This window comes from Artemia franciscana, chromosome 16 (genome assembly GCF_032884065.1).
Source record: "Artemia franciscana chromosome 16, ASM3288406v1, whole genome shotgun sequence".
Lineage (NCBI taxonomy): Eukaryota > Metazoa > Arthropoda > Branchiopoda > Anostraca > Artemiidae > Artemia > Artemia franciscana.
In genome coordinates, this window is record NC_088878.1 from 6,261,746 (window position 1) to 6,289,375 (window position 27,630).

Below are 27,630 nucleotides of genomic sequence, written 5' to 3' on the forward strand. Positions count from 1 at the left end.
GGCCAAAATAATTTCAAAGATTTAAAGAACATGAAAATTGGAACTTGGAATGTTACGACGTTAAAAAATGACTATCGCATCGACATTTTGACTGACGAATTCAGACGGTTTGAACTGGATTTATTAGGAGTTTCAGAAACTCATATCCCAGGGGTAGGAAGCATGAAATTAGGTGACATAGAATTTGTTTACTCAGGAAGGAAGGATGGGGTACATAGACAGGGAGTAGGGCTCATGATGAATAAGGAAGCTGCTAAGTCTTGTTTAGGCTGGGAAGGTATTAATAATAGAATACTAATTGCTCATTTTATGACTAAAAAGTTTAGGGTATCAGTTATAGTAGTATATGCCCCCATTGAACCAACTGATGGAGATACTAGTGACTCAGATGAATTTTACTTACAGTTACAGGAGCAAATAGACAGGGTACCAGGTAGAAATATGGTGTTTTTGCTAGGAGATTTTAATGCCCAGGTTGGTAGAAATAGGGATAGATGGTATCCTAGCCTAGGTAATTTTGGTGTAGGAAAAGAAAACAGTAATGGCTATAGGCTTTTGCAATTTTGTAGGTATAACAACCTAGTTATAACCAATACGGTGTTTGGTCACAAAATGGCCCATAAGTTGACATGGTATTCACGTGATGGTAAGACAGCAAACCTTATTGATTATGTTATTGTAAACAGAAGACTAGCAGGATCAATACAAGATACTAGGGTGTATAGGAGTGCCGTTATTGATGTTAAAAGTAAAGATCACCATCTAGTAGTGTCTAAGGTTAATTTAAAGCTGAAATTTCGGAAGAGTAACTCCCTCCCGGAAAGTTATGATGTTGGTAGACTTCAGGATGAAAATTTGAGAAAAAAATTCCAGGAACAGTTGAGTACTAAACTTGAGGGTTTAAAATTTGACAATGTGGAAGATGGATGGAATAATTTCAGAAAAACAATTTGTGAAGTTGCTGATGGTGTCCTAGGGAAGAGTGCTAAGACAGCAACTAGGAATATTAGTGAAAAAGCTTTAGGTTTAATAGAGAGTAGAAGGGGTTTGTATAAGAATTATCTGAGCGATAGGTCGTATGAAAACAAAAGGAATGTAAAGAAAGTGGAGAAAGCATTAAAATATGAACTAAGGAGATGTGAAATGGAGGCGATGGATAAAATTGCTGAGGATCTGGAAGATGCGGCTAGACGGCATAATAGTAAAATATTATACTGGCATGTTAATAAATTGAAAGGGAGTAGCCGATCCGGACTAGTCCCAGTTAAAGATAGAAATGGGGTCACAATTAGTGATAAGGAAAAAGTTAAAGAAAGATGGGTGGAACATTTTGAAAATGTGCTAAACCGAGATACAGTTGCAGGAAAAGATATAGATGAAAATGAAAAAGTTTGTGATACCTTGGATGTGAAGGAAGATTTGTTTAGTGAGGAAGAATTAGCGACAGTACTAGAAGGATTAAAAAATAATAAGGCCCCAGGTGCTGATAGTATGATTAATGAGTTCCTTAAATATGGTGGCTCTGAGGTTAGGAATAAGCTACTGAAGATTATGAACATGATTTTTGAAAAAGGGGAAGTACCCAATGATTTTAGGAAAACCTTAATTAAACCACTGTATAAGAAAGGTGACAAGAGTGAATGTCGGAATTATCGAGGCATTAGTCTGGTCTCTGTAGGTAGCAAATTACTGAGTAATATGATACTTTTTAGACTGAGACATGAGGTAGACAAAGTTTTAAGGGAAGAACAATGCGGTTTTAGAAAAGGTAGAGGATGTGTCGACCATGTTTTCACTCTTAGGTTAATAATTGAGAAGTCCCTTCGTTGTCAAACACCTTTGGTCCTTAGTTTTATCGATTATGAGCAAGCTTTCGATTCTGTTGATAGAACAGCGTTAACAAAGGTCTTATCGTTATATGGTATACCAGAAAAATACATTAAAGTGATTTGTGCTATGTACGAGAATAATACTGCTGCGGTTAAGGTAGGAAATGAGGTTAGCAACTGGTTTTGTATTAAATCAGGAGTTAAGCAGGGTTGTGTTCTATCCCCCTTTATATGGATCATTTTGATGGACTTCGTCTTAAGGAGCACAGGAAAGGCAATTGGAGACCATGGAATCAAATGGGGAGGAAGAACGCTCCTGGACTTAGATTATGCTGATGATTTAAGCATATTAGATGAAAGTGTGAGCAAAATGAATGAATTTTTAGAGGTTTTACGAGTTCAGGGTGCTAAAATAGGCTTGAAAATTAATGTTAAGAAGACTAAGTCACTAAGGTTAGGAATAAGTGAAGATGAACAGGTGACCTTAGGTAACGAAAAGATTGATCAGGTTGGGAGCTTCAGTTACCTTGGTAGTATTATTAGTAAAGACGGTGGGAGCAGTGAAGATGTTAAAAGTAGAATAGCTAAAGCTCAGGGTGTTTTTTCACAGTTAAAAAAAGTTTGGAAGAATAGAAAGATAAGCCTACAAACCAAGATTAGAATATTGGAAGCTACAGTGATGACAGTGGTCAAATATGGCTCTGAAGTATGGACACTCCGAAAAGCAGATGAAAATTTACTAGATGTTTTCCAGAGAAATTGCCTACGGATTGTTCTGGGTACCCGGCTGACTGACCGTATTTCAAACAGTAGGTTGTACGAAAAGTGTGGTTCAATCCCGCTTTCTGGGGCTATAATGAAAGAAAGGTTGAGATGGCTAGGCCACGTTCTACGGATGAAGGATGACAGATTACCGAAGATTGTCCTTTTTGGCCAACCGTCTGGGGCTACACGGAAAGCAGGTCGTCCTTGTCTGGGTTGGGAGGATGTCATAAATAAGGATTTAAAGGAGATGGGAACTTCCTGGGAGGGTGTAAAGAGGGAGGCTTTAAATAGATTAGGTTGGAGGAGGAGCGTGCGTAGCTGTGTTGGCCTCAGGCGGCTTGGTGCTGCAGTGAGTTATTAGTAGTAGTATTAGTAGTATATATATTATATATATATATATATGTATATATATTTTATATATATATATATATATATATATATATATATATATATATATATATATATATATATATATATATATAGTGCCTTCTCGGATTCTCTCGGACGTTACCGTAAAAGTATAAAAAACACAAAGTACGGAGTATTATAAATAATATGATATATAACTATATGATAGTAAACGTTAAGGTTAGGTTAGATTTTGTTAGTTTAGGCAAGCTTAGATTTGGTTAAATCTGGTTCTAAATATGAGAAATGGGTTAAAAACATAACATAAGTTAAACATAAGCTATATATATATATAAAATAATACTACCCTTTTTTACCGGTTGCTGTATTTATCCGTTGTAGATGCTACATTTTGAAACAGTAAAACAATAACTTCAGTAGTAATTACATTTTTATAAAAGCTCCCTGTCTCTTCATTTCCTGATGCATATTATTTAACTTACCTTGATTTTGGAAATGGATAAAAATAATCCCATCCCAAAGCAAAGCCGGCCAGTCCAACTGCAAGGGTACATATCATTAATCTTCCGTCAATGACGCTGAAGTTCTCAGTGTACTTATACTGGCCAATAAGCACCTGAAAATAAATCTGGAAATTATTTATTTCCTTAAAATAATTTATTTTCTATATATACTAAACAGTAATATTATTATATTAAAATTATATATATATATATATATATAAAGAATAAATAATAATAAAGAATACAATATAAAGAAATAAACAATAAAATAATTAATTTTCTTATGCTATAGAAAAGTGAAAACCCATTTAGGGAAAGAGTTAAAGCTGTGACATTATTCCAAGTTGAGTTTTCGGTTGTTTTTTTAGTGTTGATAATTTAAGATTTGATATTTAGTCAAGCTTTATAGAAGGTAGCTTAAAAAATACTTATTTGTTCAGGAATAGAACTAATCAAGCTAAAATAATAGGGTTTTAGTTCAAAGAATACCTAATTGTTAGTAAGTCCCGAAATAGATGACGTTAGTCAATCTCTTACCAGCACGCACTCAAGCTACTGAAACTGTAAGTGCTTTTTTTCTTCCTGGCCAGACGTAAAACCTTATTCTTGCCATCAAATTGTTAGTAACACCCAAAGTAGATGTAGTTAGACAATCTCTTACCAGAACGCACTCAAACTACTGAAAATGTAACCGTTTTTTCTTCCTGACTACTACTAATAACTCACTGCAGCACCAAGCCGCCTGAGGCCAACACAACTACGCACGCTCCTCCTCCAACCTAATCTATTTAAAGCCTCCCTCTTTACACCCTCCCAGGAAGTTCACATTTCCTTTAAATCTTTTTATGACATCCTTCCAACCCAGACAAGGACGACCTGCTTTCCGTGTAGCCCCAGACGGTTGGCCAAAAAGGACAATTTTCGGTAATCTGTCATTCTTCATCCGTAGAACGTGGCCTAGCCATCTCAACCTTTCTTTCATTATAGCCCTAGAAAGCGGGATTGAACCACACTTTTCGTACAACCTACTGTTTGAAATACGGTCAGTCAGCCAGGTACCAGGAACAATCCGTAACTTAAAATATTAATTTTGCCATGTAATTGTAAGTAAGACCTAAAATAGATGTCGCTAGTTCATTTCTTACCACCACGCACTCTAACTATTCAAAATGTAATCGCTTTTTTTCATGGCCTAAAATAAATCTTAGCTTTGCCATCTAATTATTAGTAAAATCTAAAATAGATGTCGCTGGTTAATCTCCAACCGGCACGCACTTAAACTACTAAAAATGTAATCGTTTTTTGTTCTTCCTGGCCTAACATAAAATCTGATTTTTCCATCTAATTGTTGGTAACACCCAAAATAGATGCCGTTAGTTGATCATTACCTGCACCCATTTAAACGGTTGAAAATTTAATTGCTCCACGTTCTTCCTGGCCTAATGAAAAATCTTAAGCTTTGCAATCTATATATTACCAAGACCGAAAATAGATATCGTTAGTAATCAATTACCAGTATCCACTTAAACCCCTGAAAATGTAATCACTTTTTGTTCTTCCTGACCTAACATAAAATCTTAGTTTTGACATCTAATTGTAGGTAAGAACCAAAAAAAAATGTTGTTAGTTAATCTCTTACCAACACCCAGTTAAACAGTTGAAAATCTAATAGCTTCCTGTCCTTCCCAGTCTAACGTAAAATTTAAAATTATCAGTTTAAACGATTAATTTTACACAATGTTTGTATGAGTGAAAACTGTTTCTATGAGGGCAATTGTTTATTAACAAAAACATAACGGCAAAAGAGACACGACAAGATACAAACATTATTAATACCATTCATAATGTGTAATAATCAGACATGGCATTATCTAAATTGAAAAAGAACAACACATTTTTTTGGCCTCAAGAATTTCACCTATTGTGCAAGCCTAGCACCAGTCCAAATTGGAATAAAAAAAAAACTTTTTAAAATTTATGGAATAAATTTATTTTGTTCCAAATTGGAATAAAAAACAAGGGCTATGAAACAAGAAAAGTAGCAACAAACAAGAACAATCAAACGTTATAGTGGAAGGTAGCAGGCTAATGAGAAATTGATGATGAAGAGAAGCACATCCTTATTCTTACTACCACACATCTTAACTCGCTCTACCTTATTCTTAAAAGAAAACAAATCTGATGGTTAAACACAGCCTAGATTTTATGAGCCTTTTTACTGGAACAACCCAGAATGTTCCACAGATTTTCTCCAGAAGATATGCCATGAAGCATTTACTCATGGGCTGAAAGTGTTAATATATGACAAACCAAATGAATAACTCTCCCACCCACCCAAAAAAGGAAATAAAACCTGTCTTAATATAAGTTACTGCATTCCATTGAGAACTATATTTTTTTCCATAATTTATTATCTAAATTCTTTCCCAATATACCTCATAGGGACCTTATTTTTGATGCCCTTAAGTTATAGAAGACAGAGGCATGCAGATCTATTAATATGGGGGGGGGGGTTCAGAGCACATCTTTTATGGGGGGGGGGATGATAAGGTCAAAATAAGACACAGGCCCATTTTTAGAGTTACCCCCTTTTTGGTTTCTATGGAACGATTTTTGACCAACCTCAAGGAGAGGACGGGGAGGCACTCTGTCTGTACATGCCCATGGATATGTAGCAGAAAATCTGCGAAAAAAACATGTGTTCACAGTATACCCAAAAGCACAAATAAATTAAGGCTAACGTTTTGATGATCTTCCTGTCCCAAGCTTGATAAAATCCTGTTTATCAAGATTACAATAATACTTTTACTAAGACTGAAAATATGTGCTATTTATAAGTTATTTCAATAGCTAATTGATCGGAAAGAGCAGGAATATAGAATTTAATTGACAAAATAAACAATTAAGTCAAGGAATAAATAGATAAATGAAAAATTGTTAATTCGTATTTATTTGCATATCATAGTGATGGGAAGTTTAATCACAGATCCAATAAAAATTAATATCAATATGGTAGGTAAGTTTTAAAATTGCTGAAAATCATTATGAAAAAGTAGAAAATGATGGAATTCTAGGATTTGTTAATTTTGGCAACATATGAACTATAACCTTTTTTTGTTGTGTGTGCATGCAAATATAAGCCTACACCTACTTTAAAAATGTGTAGAAATATTTTTAATCTTACATCTTTAACTGAGTCATCCAAAGAGTTTTTCAGAGCACTGGCATCCCACTTGTTAATTTTGACTTCTGGTTGCTGCAAAAAAAAAATAAATAAAGAAACAATTATGCAAAAAAAAATAAAGAAACAAAACAAAGAAACAAAAGAAATAATATCCATCTTAAAAAATTCATATATATATATATATATATATATATATATATATATATATATATATATATATATATGTATATATATATATATATATATATATATATATATGTGTGTGTGTGTGTGTGTGTGTTATACACAGACATTAAGCAAATAAGATTGTGCTATTAATATTTGTTCCAAATATCTGCTTTGTCTCCATTTTGGACCCAAAACTCTTTTGTGTCTAATCGTTTTCTTCTGAATATTGGTCTCTGTTGTACTTCTTCTGTATTTTTTTTATTTATTATGGGTTTAAACAAGTCATTCAATTTTTCATTCATTCAGTAAGTTCAATTACATATATTAAAGAATTCCAGACTTTGAAAGCAACGATTTGATTCTTTTGCTAACTAGACCAATGGACAAACTTATTTTTCTTATGATGATTATTAACATTTCCTTGTAAGAGCTCTCACAATGCTATCCACCTCTGCAATTTATGGAATACCATAGACAGTGCAAAACTGAAAGTTTTATGCCTTCCTCTTTCAAACTTTATTACCTTAGATTCCCAAGAAAATATTTTTGGCTTTAAACAGGTACAAAAAAAAAACAAGGTTTAAACAGGTACACAAAAAAAGAAGAATAGTTTTTGCTTCCCCCCCCCTAAAAAGGTGAAATTGCTAGCTATTTGAAGCAGTTGAGAGTTGAGCTACAAAAAAATGCAGCAGAACAGTTTTCTAATTTACCTTAGTTCCTCTAGAGGCAAATAGAGCATTAGTGAGTAGCTTTCAATCTTATCTTAAGTGGGCTAATGAGTAGAAGTCCTTCCACTCTGGGATGACACTTGTCTGGAGGGCTATTATGCATGTCCTACAGAGTTCCTGTTCTTTGGTCTTCTTTGGCAATAGGTGCATTCCTGTTACCAGTAGTAGAGCATTATAGGAAGTCTTTGATCTGGCATACAAAGGATATGTCCTAGGAATTGTCACCTTTGTTGCCTCACCACAGAGAAAATATCTGCATGGCATGTGATCTTGTTGTTGCTGACAAGGTCTCTTGAGCTGATCCTTAGGATCCAACTAGGACACTTATTTTCGAAGGAAGAAGACATTCCTCCTATTTTGCAGTTAGTTTTAGGCATTCCGTAAAGTAACTCAGAACATACAAAACATTGCTCTGGGTCAGTCTGAGTTTTCGCTTTTGAGGGTATACTCTGGATTTCCAGACTGGTAAAAGTCTTTGAAATGCTGCATTGGCTAGGGCCATTCTGGTGTATAATTACTTTTTAGAGTCGCCACTGGAAATTATTGTGCACCCTAAATACTTGAACTCCATCGCCTGTTCAATGTCTTTATCTCCTAGTTGGATTCCCATGGGTGAATTGCTAATCGATATAGCTTTAGTGTTTCGAACATTGATGTGCAGGTTGAACTGTTTAGCTTACTTTACAAGTTTGTTTAGGAATTCCTGAAGCTTTCGCTTAGTGACTTCTATTAGCTCTACATCATTGGCAAAATCAGTGTCCTAGGGAAACTTTCCTGCAATTTAGATTTCATGTCTATTTATCTGTCTAAAAATGTAGTCTACAACTAGGACAAAAAGAAAAGGTGACAGGATACATGCTTACTTGACACCAGTCATCACTTTAAAGTAGAACATGTTCTCATCAGAGGTTTTACCACAGTATTCTATCTCTCTGTAAATGGCAACTATGAGACAGAGTAGTTTCTCAAGAATGTCACAGAACCATAAGACTCTCCACAAGGTTTGACAATCCACTGAATCAAATTTTTCACAGCGGAAATTAGAAGTTCTAGTGCCCTTTTTATCTGACCAAAAATTTTGAGGGCAACTAAGCCTTTATATTTAAGTTATAAAATTTGCCCATTGTTTAGGCATAGTATTTGTTACTGGGGTGTATGCATACGTTTTCCTAGGGGGAATTTTCCATGGGAAGGGAAGTTTCCAGGGAGTGAACTTGTCAGGGGAACTTATACACTGGGGGAATTTGCCAGAATTCTTATACAAAATTCTTTTTATGTGTCATGCTTTCTCTTTTCCATCTCGATTTTACAGAGTGGTTAAGAGAATGTTCAGGGTAAATTTTCACCAGGATTAAATTGTCTAGAGGATATTTCCATAGGGAGAGGGTTTCTCCATGGAGGTGGGGCCAGATTTCCTAGCATTACTTAAAAAACGATCAGAAACTAAATATATAAAAAAGTTTTTTTCAACTGAAAATAAGGAGCAACATTATCACTTGAAACGAATAGAAATTATTATCTATGCAAAGGGGGTTACCCCCTCCTCAACACCTAACTCTTTATGCTAAAGTTTTTCAATACTTTTAAAAAAGTGTCTTATTGCTCTAATTAATCAGCCCTTGTGTTTCAGGAGTCATTTTTAAAAAATTGGGAGAAAATTCTTACTTGTTAAGGAAGTGTTAAGGAGCTAAGGTGTTAAGGAAGGGGCAACATTCTTTATATACATAATAATTTCTGTTCGTTTTAAGTTTTACTGTGGCCCCTTACTTTCAACTTTTTTTTTATTTAATCAGAGAATGACCAACACTGACATCCAATTTGTCTGTGGTCATTGTATCCCTGGGAGTTTTTCTTATTTTCTTCCATTTTAGTAGCAGTAGGCAACAGTGCCATCAGCTTCTAGCAGAGTTAGCAGGCCTTCCAGTCAGAAGGTTTTGAAAGTTTTTTGGACAGCGTTTTTTTTAGGAACACAGGTAACTGACTTTAATTTAACTTGTGCAGGTTATAAAGTAAGTGATAGATAATGCTTTTTTTTTTCATTTCTTAGAAACTAGAAGACCAGGGGCATATTAAAAAAAAAGCAAACGTTATAAGCTGAAGAAATAAGAGGGGTGTCTGTTTAGCCCTTGAAAAACCAATCTGGGGAAAGTCCAACACGTTGGAGTTATCCCTTATGGGGGAAGTTCGGCAGGGTGTTGGACATGCCTCATGTTACCAAAGATTGATATTTTAAATGGTGGAACATATACTAAGCTTTGATAATATGGGTTGAAGCCAGAAACCATCCTTAGATGGCTCATGACAAAATAATTATCACAATATTAAAACCATCAACTAAACGTGAACAAAGATGACATCATGATCAATCAGAGACATTGAATTAACAAAAAGATAAAAGAAAAATGTTTGAAAGAAATCCATAAAGAAAAAAAAAATATATTAATGGTGAAAAGTTTCTATGAAAAAAATCTGAAGTTCATGTTGGATTATATTAAATGATTCATTATCATCATATACAGTGTGAAATTTTCTCCATGTGCTAGGAGAGTAGCCTCCTCTAGTCACATTAAGCAAAGCAAGAGAATCCACCATCAACACCTTAAGCTCCTGTACTAGCAGAACAGAAACAAGTGATAATTACTTTACCGCTCAAATCAATAGAGGTAAGAGGTCCATACTGGGCATAGGTATATAGTGGGTCATTGAACTGAACTGCCATCTATTTAAGTGGAAACAATGAAAGTTTTTGCTACACCCCAGAAAAATATTTTGTGCCCATACTTTTGCATGTATTTCTGGGCTGATTTACCCTAGAAAAGTGCTTATTGCCTTGTTTGAATCCTTGAAGATAAGACATGGTAGTGGCGCCATCATTTATTTTTTCAGCACACCGTTTTCATTGGATTTTGGTTACTAGAGGGTGGGTGGTACATACTGAGCCAGTAAAAACTGGTGCATAGTGGGCCACTGGCTCACTATGTATGATAACATTTGTCAAGTAGCTGCTTGTCAAAACTGGTGCACTTCTCAATCTAATATTTTTCCAGGGAAAGATCAGTGATCGTCCCAAAATGCCAAGGGTCTCTAGGAGTCAGATGGAAGCACATAGAAAAGATGCTGTGGGGCAGAGAGCTGAATTAGAAGAAAGTACTTGACAAGGCCTTAATAAAGTATGTGAATACCATAGTGTCCGGAAGGCTGCTACTATGTTCAGCATTCCCAGGGCATCATTACAACATCATTATAATGACTACAAGAATTTGAGTGATGATCAGAAGCTTTCAGTCTGCCTGTCAAGAAAGCACAGCTTTGTTGTCATTTTTTCTCCTAATAAAGAAGCTGCTTTGGTGATTTATTTGATTATGGCTTCGAATATGTGCTATGATCTGACTGAACCAGAAGCAAGAAAACTTACTTATCAATATGCTTTGACAAACAGCAAAAATAGGCCTCAGGCGTGGATTGACAATGGAAAGAATGGATGTATCACTTTTGATTGCAAAACCCAACATTATTGCTGAGGAAACAAGAGGCAACCCGCCTCATTTGGGCAACCAGCTTCAACTTGTACAATGTGAACCAATTTTTTGGAAACTTGCACTCTGTTGAAAGAAAAAAAAAACTTCACTGCATCTGATATCTATAATGTAAACAAAACAGGTGTGACAGCATTGCACAAGCCCCTTACAGTCTTTGCAGAAAATAGTTGGCAAGGTTACTTCAGCCAATAGAGACACTCTAGTTACAATATTTGGAACAGTTGCTGCAAGTGGAAATTTCTTACTGCCTTATTTTGTCTTTCCAAGAAAGAAGTGCTAGCCCCAGTCAGCTGCTGGAGCAAACCTGTCTGGGTGGATATCACAAGACTTGTTCTGTGAGTACTTGCAGCATTTTGTGAAGCATTCATGTGCCTTGCCTGAGCAAAGGAAGCTGCTGATCCAGGATAATCATAAGTTGCATATTTTGCTAAATGCTGTGAACAAAGCCAAGGAAAATGGCATTGACTAGACATCAGCATTTTTTCCCCAGGAGAAAAACAGTTACCATCTACAATATAGTTAGATTGGTTAGTACATCCTTCCCATGTGCTTTAACCCCTTCCAATATCCAGAGTGCCAAATCTGGTATTTGACCTTTCAATCCTGACATCTTTACTGAGGAAGATTTTTTGCCCTCATATGTAAGTGACAGACCAAACATGTCATCTGATCCTATGCCAACTAAAGGTGATAAAGACAAACCTCAAGGATTGAACAGGAATACATGCCAGGAAGTGGGAGCTACAGGCTTCACTGACAGTGTACCACAGTCCCAGTTACAACCTTCTCTTCTCATTGTCACTCCAGAGCAGGTCAGACCTTATGCCAAAGCTGCTTCTAGAAAGCATTTAGTGAAATAAAACCCCAATTTACTTTTTTCTCAGCCATCTTGGAATAAGAATATTAAATTTTGTGAGGCTAAGAATATTTCTCTTCTTCTTCTTATTCAGCAGACGGGCTTTTCAGTCAATACTATTTAGCCCTTTTCCTTTTGGCTCACTCTGTGGGATCGACAGAGCTATGGAGCTGGTTTGTCTTATATGATTTGTATCTGCTCAGATTTCTTGAAGTATATCTTTTGATACCAGCAGTTGAATTATAAGAGAATATATATTGAGCTCTGTGCTCTGCAAGAGAGTATGGTCAGCAAGACTCTTGGCTGTTAGTGGAATTTTGTGGTGTTTGAAGCATTCTAACATTTTACATTGCAGGGTATACTGTGCAGACGTCAGCATATTACATTCAAATAGGCAGTGATCTATTGTTTCATTCTTAAGATTACATGACCTGCAAAGGGGGGACGAGGGAACTTTGCCACTTGAATTAGGGATCTGATATGAAAATGCCTGAAAATTTAGCCCATTTGAACCTGACCAAATTCTATGATAAATCTTGGAAAGGTGCTTACTTGGGAAAGGTGATAGGGTAGGATTCTTATTATTTAGCAGTACCTCTGTAAGTCTCCAGCAGTAAATATCTCTAATGGGGATTGGTCTCCCACTTGGCTGGTCAATATTTAAAGCATTTTTTGCTATTTCATCTGCCTTATGGTTACCTATTATACCCGAGTGGCTTGGAATATACTGGATATGAGTTAAAATACCTTTTGAAGCAAAAATATCAATAATCCTAAGACAAAGAAATGTGTCAATATCCATCTTATTTTGAGAAGCTGACGAAAGAAGCTCAAGGCTTGACAAAGAGTCAGAATATATTATAATATTTTTAATATTAACACTCATATATTCATTAACCATGAGGAAATCTAATGCCATGATTATGGCATTTAGCTTGGCAGACATTACAGATGAATTATTGTGTAATCTCTCTCCTAAAGCGATATTATGGGTTGGGAAGAATGCTCTGCTTGCCATTTTCTCATTTATTTTAGACCCATCTACAAAAATTTGGAAATAGTTTTTATAAGCAACATTATTTAGCTTGGCAATTTTTTCTGAATAAAAGAAATGGGGGTAAGTTATTTGGTCCACTTTGAGAAGTCAGTCTTTATTATGGGGGTTGACCAACTCCAAGGGGGGGGGGGGGGGAATGTGGGTGCAATAGATTTTACTGGCACTGGGAACTTCTTCTGGATATTTGCATATTCATTTACAATGCCTCTAAACACAGATGGATTTCTTAACCAGTTATGCAGGGTATAAGAATCATTGGCTTCAATTTTTATTTTTTTTTTCATTTGTTACAACCTTCTGTTCTCATTGTCACTCCAGAGCAGGTCAGACCTTATGCCAAAGCTGCTTCTAGAAAGCAATCAACTAGGGGGAAGAAGCATGGCTCAACAAAGGTACTAAAAGATACACCAGTTAAACAACAAATTGCAGCAGAAGAGGAAGCAAGAATCAGGAAAAGAAAGAAAGCTGCAAGGCCAAAAGCAGTCCAGTGAGTAGTGGTGAAAAAGATTCTGCAATATGATGAGGAGAGTGATGAGAGTTTTCACTGAATGACAACAGTGATGACTCATCTCTTTGCCTAGGACCAGAAGAAAATGACCAGCCTGCAGAGGAAGGAGTTTTTGACATTATTGCAGAGGGGATTTTGTGAAAGTGGTGTAAAAAGAAGGAAAATTTCCCCAATGTTGTCAAAGCAAAGAACTGTGACTCAACCAAAATAAGCATGTTAGGCATGGTAAGAAGAAACAAGTCTAAGTAGCCTGAAAAGAAAGATTCCATAATCTATCCCTGTGAGGATATTTTGAAGAAGATTTCAAACCTAGCCCCAGCAAAAGGGACAGCATCAAGAGCATGCTTTTTCTTCTCTTTCAAAGATTGTAATGCAACAAGAAGCTCTCAGTTTATATATTTTGTTTTGTACTTGAAATTTTGCAGTCTTATAACAAATTAAACAAATTATACTTGAATGTGTCTTTCAGTGGCCAAGTATGGACCATAGACTGGCTCAATATGGACCAACCCTGGTCAGTTAGTACATAATGATCCATGAGAAGTTTTCAGCAGTTAGGGCAATAAAATTCCTAAATATTCTCATAAAAACCATTCACTATATGCTACAGTTTGGTATAAGCAAAGCTACAAAATACAAAACTGGTTGCTAAGTCAATTTTCAAAAAGCTGCTAAGTATGGACCACTTACCCCTATTGAAAATGCATTGGACTATATAAAATGGAAGTTGTTCCATAGGAGAAAAATCATAGACTACTTTACAAAAAAAGTCAAATATAAGTGTTTGCATGTATATATACACATACATGTATTTTGTATTTTCAAATTAAACAATTGTGCATTTGAAATTCTTCCTTGTTGCTTCTTGATTATTTGAACTCCTGTTATTTTGAACTGTGAGTAATTTAAGCTTTTCCTCTGGTCCCTTGAGTTTCAAATTATTAAGAGTTGATTGTAAGTAGATCATTGATATTTTCAGGGAGCAATATGAATTGACATTACTTTTCATTTATCTGAATTAAAATTCAATCCTCTACCTGATTGAATCTGCATAAGAGCATTTCTTGTCGAAGTATTTCTATATCTTCCTGTGTTGGTCTCTAAATTTTGGTATCATCTATGTACACTTTATTCTAACAAAACATAGGCTATCTGATAGAAAGTTCTATGCATACATTCAATGTTCATTCAACATTCTATGCATACATGTTTTACAAGTGTGTAAAAATTACTAACAGTTCTTTGGAAACTGACCATGCATCATTTGTCAAAGCTGATTTTTCTCAATAAACTAGAGTGGGTCTCAGTGATGATTTTGCAAGGTTTAAAAAAAAAAAACACTAAAATTTGACATCTCCTGACATTACTGATAATACAAAAACAAAAGTGAAGAAAAGCCAGAATGAGATTTTATAAGGCCAACACAATACTGGGTGAAACAAAACAGATATTTTAAAATCATCTTTATTGTTCTTTATTTTAAAATATATATTTATATTTACTATCTAATTTATTTTCAATTATTTTTTTTTAAATTATCTTCATGGATGCTGAGTGGTCCTTAAGGAGGTGGAAACTCAAACTGGGAAGTTATTCATCATCCAACCCCATCTGGTCAATTAACCTTAATTATCTTAATTTGCACTTCAGAGCAAAATAAGGTCTAATATTGCATCTGTTGCTGAGATGACAGTTAAAATATTTTACCCAAAATATAAGAGAACAAGGTTATGACTGTGATTATAGCCTAGTGACATTCCTTTCAAGTAAGAGTGTGCTAGAATAGATACAATTTAAGCCTACTTGGTAACAGTGACCAGAGATAGGTATGATCAAGGGGACCATTCTTCTGTAGTTTAGAGTAGACACTTCTGCACAACATCAGTTTATGATAGAGTATGCAAATTGATTGGGTATGACAAGGAGCATCAGCATACTAGGACAACTATTTATGTATATATATATATATATATATATATATATATATATATATATATATATATATATATATATATACAATATATATATTGTGTCAAATGTTGGACAGCATTGTCTAAAAGTAGACTAATGCTTTAAATGCATGCTCATGAATAGGCTCTACTACTGATTATCCAGATGTTTACAATACCCAGCATTATTGAATAAATTAAATATTGAAGTTAATCACATTTTTACATTTAGATAAAAGAAAACTTATATTATTTAGACCAATTCAACAACAGAACAATCTAATATCTAAGGTAGTGTGATAGGATTTTAACTGTTGAACCAGTGGTTAGCTGTTGGTCCTGGTTTAGGCCTACAAATACTCAGGCACAAAACCAAAGGAGGGGGCTGAAGGAGCTGTAGCCTCCCCTCCAGAAAAAATTATATTCTGTTTTTAAATTTCATACAATCTGCTTGGTTTTATCATTCATTCCTTAGTCCCTACTCAAAGCATTCAAAGAGCTAAAATAAACTTAAAGTGAAGTAACAGAGAAACATAGATCCATTGGACCTTATTGCTCTGAAGTGCAAATTAAGGTAGGCTAATTAAGGTAATGCCTTCAACTACTGTTTTTCAAAGGAATTCTTATAGTTTCATGTTGGCTAGCCTAGGGATCCCTCTTCAGCCCTCCCCCCTCCCTGCATTACTTAAAGTAATATCTTTAAATTATGTTTTTCTCAGGAATTCTTAAAGTTTTTTGTGGTTGACCTAGGGACCCCTGGTCAGCCCCCCCCCCTATCCTGTTAGGCTCCTTAAGTGCTGTTACACCCAAATGTTAAAAAAATATTAACACTGACAGAAGATACAATGGTGGATGGAAAAATGGAGAAATTGTTTTGGATTTTTTATCCAACTCAGGCAAATTGTGACAAATCAATGCCTGCAGATTACATAACTTTAACAAAACAGATTTGAAAATGAAATATTAAGCTTGAAACCAACGTTTTAACCCTTTTTATATAGTCTAAACAAAAAAATTTCAAATGGGGATAGCCTAAATCTATTTATCCCCATAAATAGATATTTAACCCTAAAGATAGGCCTACCTAATTTAATACATTATGTCAAAATAATCTTTTTCTACTCAATAACATAGCCTTTAAAGAAATTATCATTTTCAAGGGCCCAAAAAGGCTTAAAACTGAATCTACTACTACTACTACTACTAATAACTCACTGCAGCACCAAGCCGCCTGAGGCCAACACAGCTACGCACGCTCCTCCTCCAACCTAATCTATTTAAAGCCTCCCTCTTTACACCCTCCCAGGAAGTTCCCATTTCCTTTAAATCCTTATTTATGACATCCTCCCAACCCAGACAAGGACGACCTGCTTTCCGTGTAGCCCCAGACGGTTGGCCAAAAAGGACAATCTTCGGTAATCTGTCATCCTTCATCCGTAGAACGTGGCCTAGCCATCTCAACCTTTCTTTCATTATAGCCCCAGAAAGCGGGATTGAACCACACTTTTTGTACAACCTACTGTTTGAAATACAGTCAGTCAGCCGGGTACCCAGAACAATCCGTAGGCAATTTCTCTGGAAAACATCTAGTAAATTTTCATCTGCTTTTTGGAGTGTCCATGCTTCAGAGCCATATTTGACCACTGTCATCACTGTAGCTTCCAATATTCTAATCTTGGTTGGTAGGCTTATCTTTCTATTCTTCCAAACTTTTTTTAACTGTGAAAAAACACCCTGAGCTTTAGCTATTCTACTTTTAACATCTTCACTGCTCCCACCATCTTTACTAATAATACTACCAAGGTAACTGAAGCTCCCAACCTGATCAATCTTTTTGTTACCTAAGGTCACCTGTTCATCTTCACTTATTCCTAACCTTAGTGACTTAGTCTTCTTAACATTAATTTTCAAGCCTATTTTAGCACCCTGAACTCGTAAAACCTCTAAAAATTCATTCATTTTGCTCACACTTTCATCTAATATGCTTAAATCATCAGCATAATCTAAGTCCAGGAGCGTTCTTCCTCCCCATTTGATTCCATGGTCTCCAATTGCCTTTCCTGTGCTCCTTAAGACGAAGTCCATCAAAATGATCCATATAAAGGGGGATAGAACACAACCCTGCTTAACTCCTGATTTAATACAAAACCAGTTGCTAACCTCATTTCCTACCTTAAAACTGAATCTGCAGGTCAGCAATTATTAAATTCAGTAAGAGAACAAAAAGTGACATCTAGTAATAGGCCTATGTTTACTTCATTTATAGGTCAATAATGTGAACAGCTAAATATTCACCCTCCATTTATTTTATTAGCATGTCTCCTTAAGAAATGGTCAACCACTGAATTAATACTGACAAGGTAACTAAAAGGCATAATAGCCTAGTGTAGCAAAGTCGGGTGACCATTATACTTAGAAGAAACACTGAAAAGTATATTACATTTTAGCTATGTCTAGCCTATGTGATTTCTTTAAAAATGATTAGGCTTGGTGCTAGGCTATTAGGTAAGTCTGGGCATACTTTCTAAAGCCTACATCACACAATTTCCAAGTACTACTCTTACCCATACTTAATATGTATACTATTTAGTAAAATAAAACCCCAATTTACTTTTTTCTCAGCCATCTTGGAATAGGAATATTTAATTTTGTAGTGACGTGGCTATCTGTCATCCACTTCTTTTTGTTGTTTGAACCAGGCTGTGTTGCAACGCTCTTGGGCGGAAGTTCAATTTGCGAAATGTTGACATCCGGTCAAAATTTCTTAGTCTTCTGACGACAGAAAATAGCTTTGTTGTACATCATGTTAACATCAATATTATAAATACAATCGATAAATACTAAACATAAAGATAAATGACGGCTTTTTATTCAACTAATTTTATTGCAAATTATTACTTCAACTAATAATTTGTTACATACTGTGCTTTACTACCAAATTAATTCCCCTTTATGCCGTGTCTGCTTCTCAACAGATGAAACAATTCAGCATGTATTATTTGATTGCCAGGCTCTGAGTGAGGATGCTATTTCCCCAAAGCGTTTCTGCTCCTTGGCTAAGATTTCAAATACGTACAGAGCTATCCTGAATTCTTACCTGCCTTGGCACATTGACTATAAGATATATAAGCATCTATTGATATCTTAAAAAGGAGAAAAATTCAATGCAACTAAATGCAAGGTACTGCACTTAGGGCATAATAACCCCCACTATCCCTACCATATGGGATGTGATCGGTTGGAAGCAGTTTCCGAGGAGAGAGACTTAGGCATCATTGTGGACAAGGATTTAAACTTCCACAGCCACACTCAGGCTCAAATTGCAAAAGTTACTCGAGTTCTCGGACTCATTAAGCGCTCTTTTGTAACCAGAAAGTCACTTGTGGTTACAAAACTTTATAAATCCCTAGTCCATCCCCACCTTGAGTTTGGATTGACTTGGTCTTTCTCCATAATAAAATGGACGCGAGACCCCTTGAAAGTGTCCAAAGGAGAGCAACCAAACTGGTCTGTGGCTTAAATAATGCCTCTTACCAGAATCACTTAAGGTCTCTGAGACTTCCTATCCCTTAAGTATCGAAGTTACAAAGGAGATGTGATCATGTCACGCAAAAGTTTCAAATCTGATCATCTGAACCAGATCTTCACACCCTCCATGGCTAATATAAATCTTCATTAACATGCTGAGGGTTATAACCAAAATCTCGGTTTTTCGGACTCATTAAGCGCTCTTTTGTAACCAGAAAGTCACTTGTGGCTACAAAACTTTATAAATCCCTAGTCCGTCCCCACCTTGAGTTTGGCTTGACTTGGTCTTTCTCCAAAATAAAATGGACACGAGACCCCTTGAAAGTGTCCAAAGGAGAGCAACTAAACTGGTCTGTGGCTTAAATAATGCCTCTTACCAGAATCGCTTAAGGTCTTTGAGACTTCCCACCCTTAAATATCGAAGTTACAGAGGAGATGTGATCATGTCACGCAAAAGTTTCAAATCTGATCACCTGATCCAGATCTTCACACCCTCCATGGCTAATATAAATCCTTATTAACATGCTGAGGGTTATGACCAAGATCTCGGTTTTCCTTCTGCAGAAATTTTTCAGGTCAAATGTGTTTACAAAAAGGAATAAAATAACAAGAGAAAAAAAATATTACAACACTCAAGGTAACAAAGGGAACCACCGAGGTTTCATCTTTGCAAAATCGTCAACAAGCTTGTCGTAGTTCCATTTTGAACTAAATCCTTCTCTGCAAACATCAAAAGGAGGTGACTGAGACGATCGTCTCCTGTTGTAGACCGCATGTAATTTTTCACTATTTCTAGGCTAGAAAACAAACGCTCATTGCTCGCTGTTGCCACAAGAAGCGTAGCAGCAATACGAAGTACTTTAGTTACTTCTGAGTAAGCCACTGGTAATGTCTGAAGATGGTTGACAATGTCTAGCAAGTTTTCTGGCTTTTACTCCTCATCGAGCAAGAAATGCTTGACAATACCAGCTTGAGATTCGAGAAGAATGCTGTTGATATACAGCTTGCCATATAGAGCAGAGAAACGCTTGAGCAACTCTGTGTCCACAAACTTGGTCGACATTGGATCCAAGGCCTCGAATTTGCTCAGCACTGGCAAGTTATCTGTGAAACTTTTGTCAAATTCGACTTGTAGACGGTGAAAAGTTTCGGAGTACTCTCGCTTCATTTCATCCACCAAAGTATTAGTCCGATTTCCAAATTGGATGAAGTTCTTTCCTAGCGTGAAAGTTTTCACAAATTGTTTCAGATGCTTGGTAATCTTTTGAGTTCTAATACTAATGGCTATTATTGTCTTTATAATTATCTAACTAAAAAGTTAATAGGCTAAGGGATGTAAAGTCTTCTACTTGTCTGTGTGCTCTCGTCTTGAGAGTCTTATGGTAGCGTTGGCCTAAAATCTGGGGTTTGACCGGTAGAGGATGTCAAGCGTCTCTAACTTTCATAAGGTTTATGTGTCGAGCATAAGAATGTTTATTTACACATATGATACATTAAATGTATATAAGACGAGGACAGAAACAGAATAAGAACTGACTTGAGTAGTCTAAAACGGTGGCTTATATTCACTAAAACAAGGAAATAAACATCGAAACATTTGACAGGAACTGACCTATTTTAATCTGTTAACTTAGAGGAATGACTGCAGATATTCAGAATTTATAATATTGATATAATCATCTAGGAAATAGGCATCTGAAGGAACTTGAGACTTTTACTATGTATCTAACCTACTTTCGAAGTTTCTACAATGATTAATATCAAATAGCGTAATTATCCCAAGGGTCGTCAGGTAATTACTTTTTTTGGTTAATAGGCGTGCAGTAATTTTAAATCAATTGGACACAATGAATTATGTTGGACTTAATGGATTATTATTGCCGATAAAGCTTCGTGGGGAAGCTTGGGCCCCCTGGAAAATCTGGGGTGGGCAATTGCCCACCCCTGACCCCTCCAAATGGAGTTTTTAGCTTCTTTTTCTCGTTTGAGGAATATTTTTTGAGGGCAGCATTGAACTCCAGCAAGTGTTTCAACAGAGCATACTGTTCTGCTTGTAACAACTGCTTACCACAAGAGTTCTATTTGAAAAGATTTTGTTATGAATTTTTCGTTCTCGGTCGTCGGAATTTCTTCGGATTTTTGGTTTACCAGAACAGAAAACTTGCCATTATGAAGTGGAAACACTAGATTATGATACAAATAATTCTTCACTTTAATTAATCTAAAGGAGCAGGGAGCCATGCAGAAATATTAAAATTATCCCTAATAATCTTTTTTTTTCGTAAGTATAACATTTATAATTTCTTCTAATATACGTTTACCCAAATTTTGAGGGGGCACCACCCTTTGACAAATCGAAAAACATAGCGTATAGACTGAGCCTATACAAAAATGTGCTATCCAATCTCCCTATAAAGACAAAAATTTTGGTAAAATCCTATGACGAGTACTTTTTCCCAAGCAACACTTTCTTTCCAACTAGCTAGAAACAAACATTGCTCCAAAAATACTTATATAAACCATCTAATTTTCATCAAACCATCAAAATATATTGGTAAAATTCTAGTTTAGTGACGTCTTGCAATCTTGGAAAGGGGTTAGGTTAGGAAAATGAAACTTTTCGGGATTGGTCTAGAGACTAAAGTATAACCTGAGAAGGTATTTAAAGTACACACCTCCACTTGTTCTCTTTCAAGAGGGCCCTGAAATTTGCCTACATGACAGGTCTATTGCTCATTGAATTTTGACGAAACAACATTTTACCTTTTCAGTCACCATTTACTTTTTCTCTACCTTTATTTCTGAAAATACAATCCCTGTTATTTGAGTAGAATTCTGAGCCATATAAATGTTTTTTTTTTCAAAATTTAGGAAATGTATTTGCATATCTTTTAAACCTTATAAATTGGGATTAAGCATAGTCATGAAGCTGAAAATAACTTTGTTGTACCTCATTCAATCAGAAGATCTATTTTGCAAGGTTTCACTTTTATAACACATATTTTTAAAGGTCATCAAAGGTCAGGACCCTCTAGAGAGAGAGAAGGAGTAGAGGTAGGTACTTCAATATACCTTCCTGGGACATTCTAAAGCCTGTAGACCCATCCCTGAAAGTTTCATTTTCCTAACCTAACCCCTTTCTGAGATAGCAAGAAGTCACCAAACCAGAATTGTGCAAGGTGGCCTAGGTCTTCTGCTTGAATAATGTACAACAAAATTGGGTAAAATTCTAGTCAATTGACTTCTTGCTATCTCAGAAAGGGTTTAGGTTAGGAAAATGAAACTGTCAGAGATGGGTCTACAGGCTAAAGTATGCCCTAGAAAGGTATTTTAAAGTAACCACCTTTACTCCTTCTCCCTCTAGAGGGCCCTGAAATTTGCCTAAATGACAGGTCTATACCTATTGAAATTTTGACAAAATAACATTTTACCTTAATTTTCAGTTATTGGTTGCTTTTTCTCTGCCTTTATTTCTGAAAATGCAATTCCTGTTATTTGAATAGAATTTTGAGCCATATCAATGTTTTTTTTTCCAGAATATAAGAAATGTATTTGCATATCTTTAAAACCTTATAAAATGGAATTAAGCTAAGATATGAAGCTAAAAACAATTTTGTTGTGCTTCAATTAAGCAGAAGATCTATTTTGCAACCATTTCACTTTTATAACACACATATTTAAAAGGTCATCAAAGGTCAGGGCCCTCTGGAGGGAGAAGGAGTAGAGGTAGTTGCTTCAAAATACCTTCCAGGGACATACTTTAGTCTGTAAATTTATTCCTGAAAGTTTCATTTTCCTAACCTAAACCCTTTCTGAGATAGCAAGAAGTCCATTAGCTAGAATTTTACCCAAAATTGTTTTCAGCTTACCACTAAAGTTAACACACCACTTGTTGCCTTTTTTATACTCTTTACAAATATAATAATCACTTCTGCTGTAAATTCAAATTTAAGCACTCTTTGAGCTCTTAAAAATGATAAGTTTTCAAAATATTATGACAGTTCATATAACTGACTGACCAATAAAGTGAACATACCACTTGATGCCTTTTTTATGTTCTTTTCATATATAATAATTACCTCTACCACAAATTCAAATTCAAGCACTTTTTGAGCTCTTAAAAATGATCAATTTTAATCAAAGTATAACTTATCACATGCTTGCCACAAAATAATACTACATTTTCTCTGTGCTAAAATTATTTATAATAAGCTTAGTTTATGGTTTTAAATCATAATTTAAGCAAGGTTGTGTTCTATTCCCCTTTATATGGATTGTTTGGATGTTATGAAGCACAGGGAAGGCAATAGGAGACCATGGAATCAAATGGGGAGAAAAAACTCTCCTAGACTAAGATTATGCTTGAGGTTCAAGCATCCTAAATGAAAGTGCAAGCAAAATGAATAAAATTTTAGAGGTTTTGCAAGTTCAGGTGGCTAGAATTGGTAAGAAAATTAATGTTAAGAGCTAGTTACTAAGTTGCTTAGCTAAGTTGTTAAGGCAAATGTGACATTAGGTAACAAAAAGAATGATCAGTTGGGCAGCTTCACTTACTTTGATAGTATTATAAGCAAAGACAGTGGGAGCTGTGAAGATGTCAAAAGTAGAATAGCATATGCTCAGGGTGTTTTTTTGCAGTAAAAAAAAGTTTGGAAGAATAGAAAGTTAAGTCTGCAAACCAAGATTAGAATATTGGAAGGTACAGTGATAACAGTGGTCAAATATGGTTCTGAAGCATGGTCACTCCTTAAAAATGGATGAAGATTTGCTAGATGTTTTTGAGAGAAATTGCCTATGTTCCAACCTAATTTATAGGGCTATAATGAGAGAAAGGTTGAGATGGCCAGGGCAGGTTCTGTGAATTAAGGATGACATTGCTGAAGGTTGTTCTTTTTGGCCAACCATCTAAAGAAAAATATAAAGCAGGTTTCAGTACTGCTATGTTTAAAATATTAACTACAACATGAAAAGCAAGTTAAAAAGGAAATGATTATTGAGATCTTTTCAATAGTTCCTGGGGATTTTGTTCCTAATATTCTCAAACATGAGTCTTGGAACCTTCAAATTAAAGTTTTGATTAAAAAATTATCCTAGGTTTTTTAAACCTAATTATAATGGGTTTTATTCATTTTTGAGCATTTTTGTTTCTTTTTTCATTTATGTTATTATTGTAACAAATGTCTTAGTTTTTTAAAAGTAAATAATGGTAAGCTATTGATAATTTTGGGCTCCCCTATATCTTAAAACCTAAATTTGTCTTAAAATTTCTGTCATATTTTTATTGTAGCAGTTTTTTACATGTTTTGCAGTTTTTCACCCCTTACCAACCCCCCCAAAAAATAATATTCAACCAAATACATACCTTAATTTTATTCTAAACAATAAAGATTTAAATAGTAAATTTCATTAAGCATATGAAATTATGAAATCCTGATTTTTCTTTTCTTAGCTTCATGCATATAAAGGATAATAATTCCCAATGAGATGAAGAAACGCTCCACACTTCATAAATATATATATATATATATTAATATTGCTTTAAGCCAATATTTTGCAATGAAGTGTGGAAAAACTCCTTTTTTTGGCTGTGATTTTGTTCAACCCATAAATGTATTAATTTATGATGGAATGAATACAAGACGTTTTTTTTCACAATTTCCTTGTGATTTTTAAAAATAAGTTATATTTTTAAACCCTCTTACAAAAATAAAGTTTAGGTTTCTGAAAAATAAATAATGGTCAAAATTCATCAATTAGATATCAGGTGAAACAGACAAAACAGTTGAATCAGGCTGAGTCTCAATATATTGAGGATTAAACCATATGAGAGCTGCTCATGTATTGATTTGATCCACTCCATTTTTATGCCACTTGGTATTAACCAAGTGACATTGCAAATTCTGTTGGTCTGTTGGTCCTGCTTTTGCTACTTTAGGCACTTCCTGGTAAGCTAGGACGATGAAATTTGGCGGGCGTATCAGGGACCAAACCAGATTAAATTAGAAAGTCATTTTTCCCGATTTGACCATCTGGGGGGGGGGGGGCTGTTAATTCAGAAAAAAATGGAGAAATTGAAATATTTTTAACTTACAAACAGTTGATCAGATCTCAATGAAATTTGATGTTTGGAAGGATATCGTGTCTCAGAGCTGTTATTTTAAATCCCGGATCTGGTAACATTCGGGGGGGGGGGGGGAGTTGGAAGGAAGAAACCTAAAATGTTGGAAAACACTTAGAGTGGAGGTATTGGGATGAAACTTGGTGGGAAAAATAAGCACAAGTCCTAGATACATGATTGACATAACCGGAACGGATCTGCTCTCTTTGGAGTAGCTGGGGGGGGGGTTAATTATGAAAAATTAGAAAAAACAAGATATTTTTAACTTACAAACAGGTTATTGGATCTCAATGAAATTTGATATTTAGAAGGATATTGTGTCTCAGAGCTCTTATTTTAAATCCCGACCGGATCTGGTGACATTGGGGGGGGGGAGGATTTGGGAGGGGGAAACCTAAAACTTGGAAAACACTTAGAGTAGAGGGATTGGGATGAAACTTGGTGGGAAAAATTAGCACAAGTCCTAGATACATGATTGACATCACCGGAACGGATCCACTCTCTTTGGGGTAGCTGGGAGGGGGGGTTAATTCTGAAAAACTAGAAAAAATGAGTTATTTTTAACTTAAGAACAGGTGATCAGATCTCAAAGGAATTTGTTATTTAGAAGGATATTGTGTCTCAGAGCTCTTATTTTAAATAGATCTGGTGACATTGGGAGGGGGGAACCTAAAACTTGGAAAACACTTAGAGTGGAGGGATTGGGATGAAACTTGGTGGGAAAAATAAGTTCAAGTCCTAGATACATGACTGACATAACCGGAATGGATCCGCTCTCTTTGGGGTAGTTGGGGGGGGGGGGGGTTAATTGTGAAAAATTAGAAAAAAAGAAGGGTATTTTTAACTTACAAACGGGTTATCGGATCTCAATTAAATTTGATATTTAGAAGGATATTGTGTCTCAGAGCTCTTATTTTAAATCCCGACCGGATCTGGTGACATGGGGGGGGGGGCCTAAAACTTGGAAAACACTTAGAGTGGAGGGATTGGAATGAAACTTGGTGGGAAAATAAGTACAAGTCCTATATACATGATTGACATAACCAAACGGATATGCTCTCTGGGGTAGTTTGGGGGGGGGGGGGGTAATTCTGTAAAATTAGAAAAAATGAGGTATTTTTAACTTACAAACGGGCGATCAGATCTCAATGAAATTTGATAATTAGAAGGATATTGTGTCTCAAAGCTCTTATTTTAAGTCCCGACTGGATCTGGTGACATTGGGGGAGTTTGGGGTGGGGGAACCTAAAATCATGGAAAACACTTAGATTGGAGGGATTGGGATGAAACTTGGTGGGAAAAATAAGCAGAAGTCTTAGATACGTGATTTAAATAATTAGAACGGATCCGTTCTATTGGGGGGGGGGAGAGATAATTCTGAAAAATTAAAAAAATGACATATTTTAACATACAAAGGAGTGATAAGATCTTCATGAAAATTCATATTTAGAAGGACCTTGTGACTCAGATATCTTATTTTAAATCTCAAACGGATCCAGCGTAATTGGGGGGGGGGGCAGTTGAGGGGAGCCAGAAATCTTAGAAAATACTTAAAGCGGTGAGATCAGGATTAAACTGGATGGAAAGAATAAAAACATGTCTAAGACACGTGACGGATATAATGGATCGGATCTTCTCTCTTTGGTGGAGTTGGGGGGGGGGGGTAATTTTGAAAATTGAATTGTTTGTAACTTACAAAAGGGTGACCAGATCTTAATGAAATTTGATATTTAGAAGGGTCTTGCGCTTTAAAACTCTAATTTTAAATTCCGACCAGATCCTGTAACATTGGGGGGAGTTGGAGGGGGAAACCAGAATTCTTGGAAAACGTGAAAATTGGGTTATTTTTATTTATGAATAGGTGATCGGATTTTAATGAAATTTTATATTTAGAAGGAATTCATGTCTCAGAGCTCTTATTTCAAATCCCGACCTGATCTTTTGACATTGGGGGGAATTGGAGGGGGAAATCTTGGAAAACACTTGGAGGGGAGGAATTGGGATGAAGCCTGGTGGATAGAGTAAGCAAATGTCCTTGATACGGGATTGACGGAACCATACTGGATTCGCTCTCTTTGGGGGAGTTGGAGGGAGGGGTTCAGTGATTTTGTCAGTTTGGTGCTTCTGGGCATGCTAGGATGATGAAAATTGGCAGGCGTGTCAGGGAGCTGCACAAATTGACTTGATAAAATCGTTTTCCCACATTTGACCCTCTGGGGGGGCTAAAGGGAGAGGAAAAATTAGAAAAAACTAGGTATTTATAACATACAAGTGGGTGATCGGATCTTAATGAATTTTGATATTTAGAAGGACATCATGACTCAGAGCTCTTATTTTAAATCCTGACCAGCATTTAGCCTCTTATTTTCATTTTAAATCAATCTGTTGATTCATAAAATTTTGCTAGAGCTCATACCATATGATCTCTTGGCTCTTAGCTCTTCTTGCCTTGTCACAAGTGCCATATGAGCTCTTAGCTCTTGTTTTAATAGAAATTTAGGTGTCAAGAAATTTGATGATGCATATTAT

General features: G+C 35.6%; 2 protein-coding genes across 4 annotated transcripts in view; one reads left to right on the top strand and one right to left on the bottom strand.

Moving 5' to 3' along the window:
* The window catches only part of LOC136036972 (signal peptidase complex subunit 2-like), a 30,756-nt gene extending 12,552 nt beyond the window's left edge, over positions 1–18,204 (bottom strand). Inside the window, exons 1-3 of one of the 2 annotated variants that reach the window (XM_065719364.1) lie at positions 18,067–18,204; positions 6,651–6,722; positions 3,446–3,579 (exon numbers count right to left, since the gene is read on the bottom strand). In XM_065719364.1, coding sequence (XP_065575436.1) covers positions 3,446–3,579; positions 6,651–6,722; positions 18,067–18,081 — 221 coding nt within the window. In that variant the 5' untranslated portion in view covers positions 18,082–18,204. Of the gene's footprint in view, positions 1–3,445; positions 3,580–6,650; positions 6,723–11,958; positions 12,011–18,066 lie in introns of those variants that run through there. The other variant, XM_065719366.1, reaches the window with a different exon arrangement.
* A 2,955-nt stretch (positions 18,205–21,159) lies between these two features.
* Positions 21,160–27,630, top strand: part of LOC136036973 (zinc finger protein 271-like) — a 53,078-nt gene continuing 46,607 nt past the window's right edge. Inside the window, exon 1 of one of the 2 annotated variants that reach the window (XM_065719367.1) lies at positions 21,160–21,264. The gene's annotated coding sequence lies outside the window, so the exon portion shown is untranslated. The remainder of the gene's footprint in view (positions 21,265–27,630) is intronic. The other variant, XM_065719368.1, reaches the window with a different exon arrangement.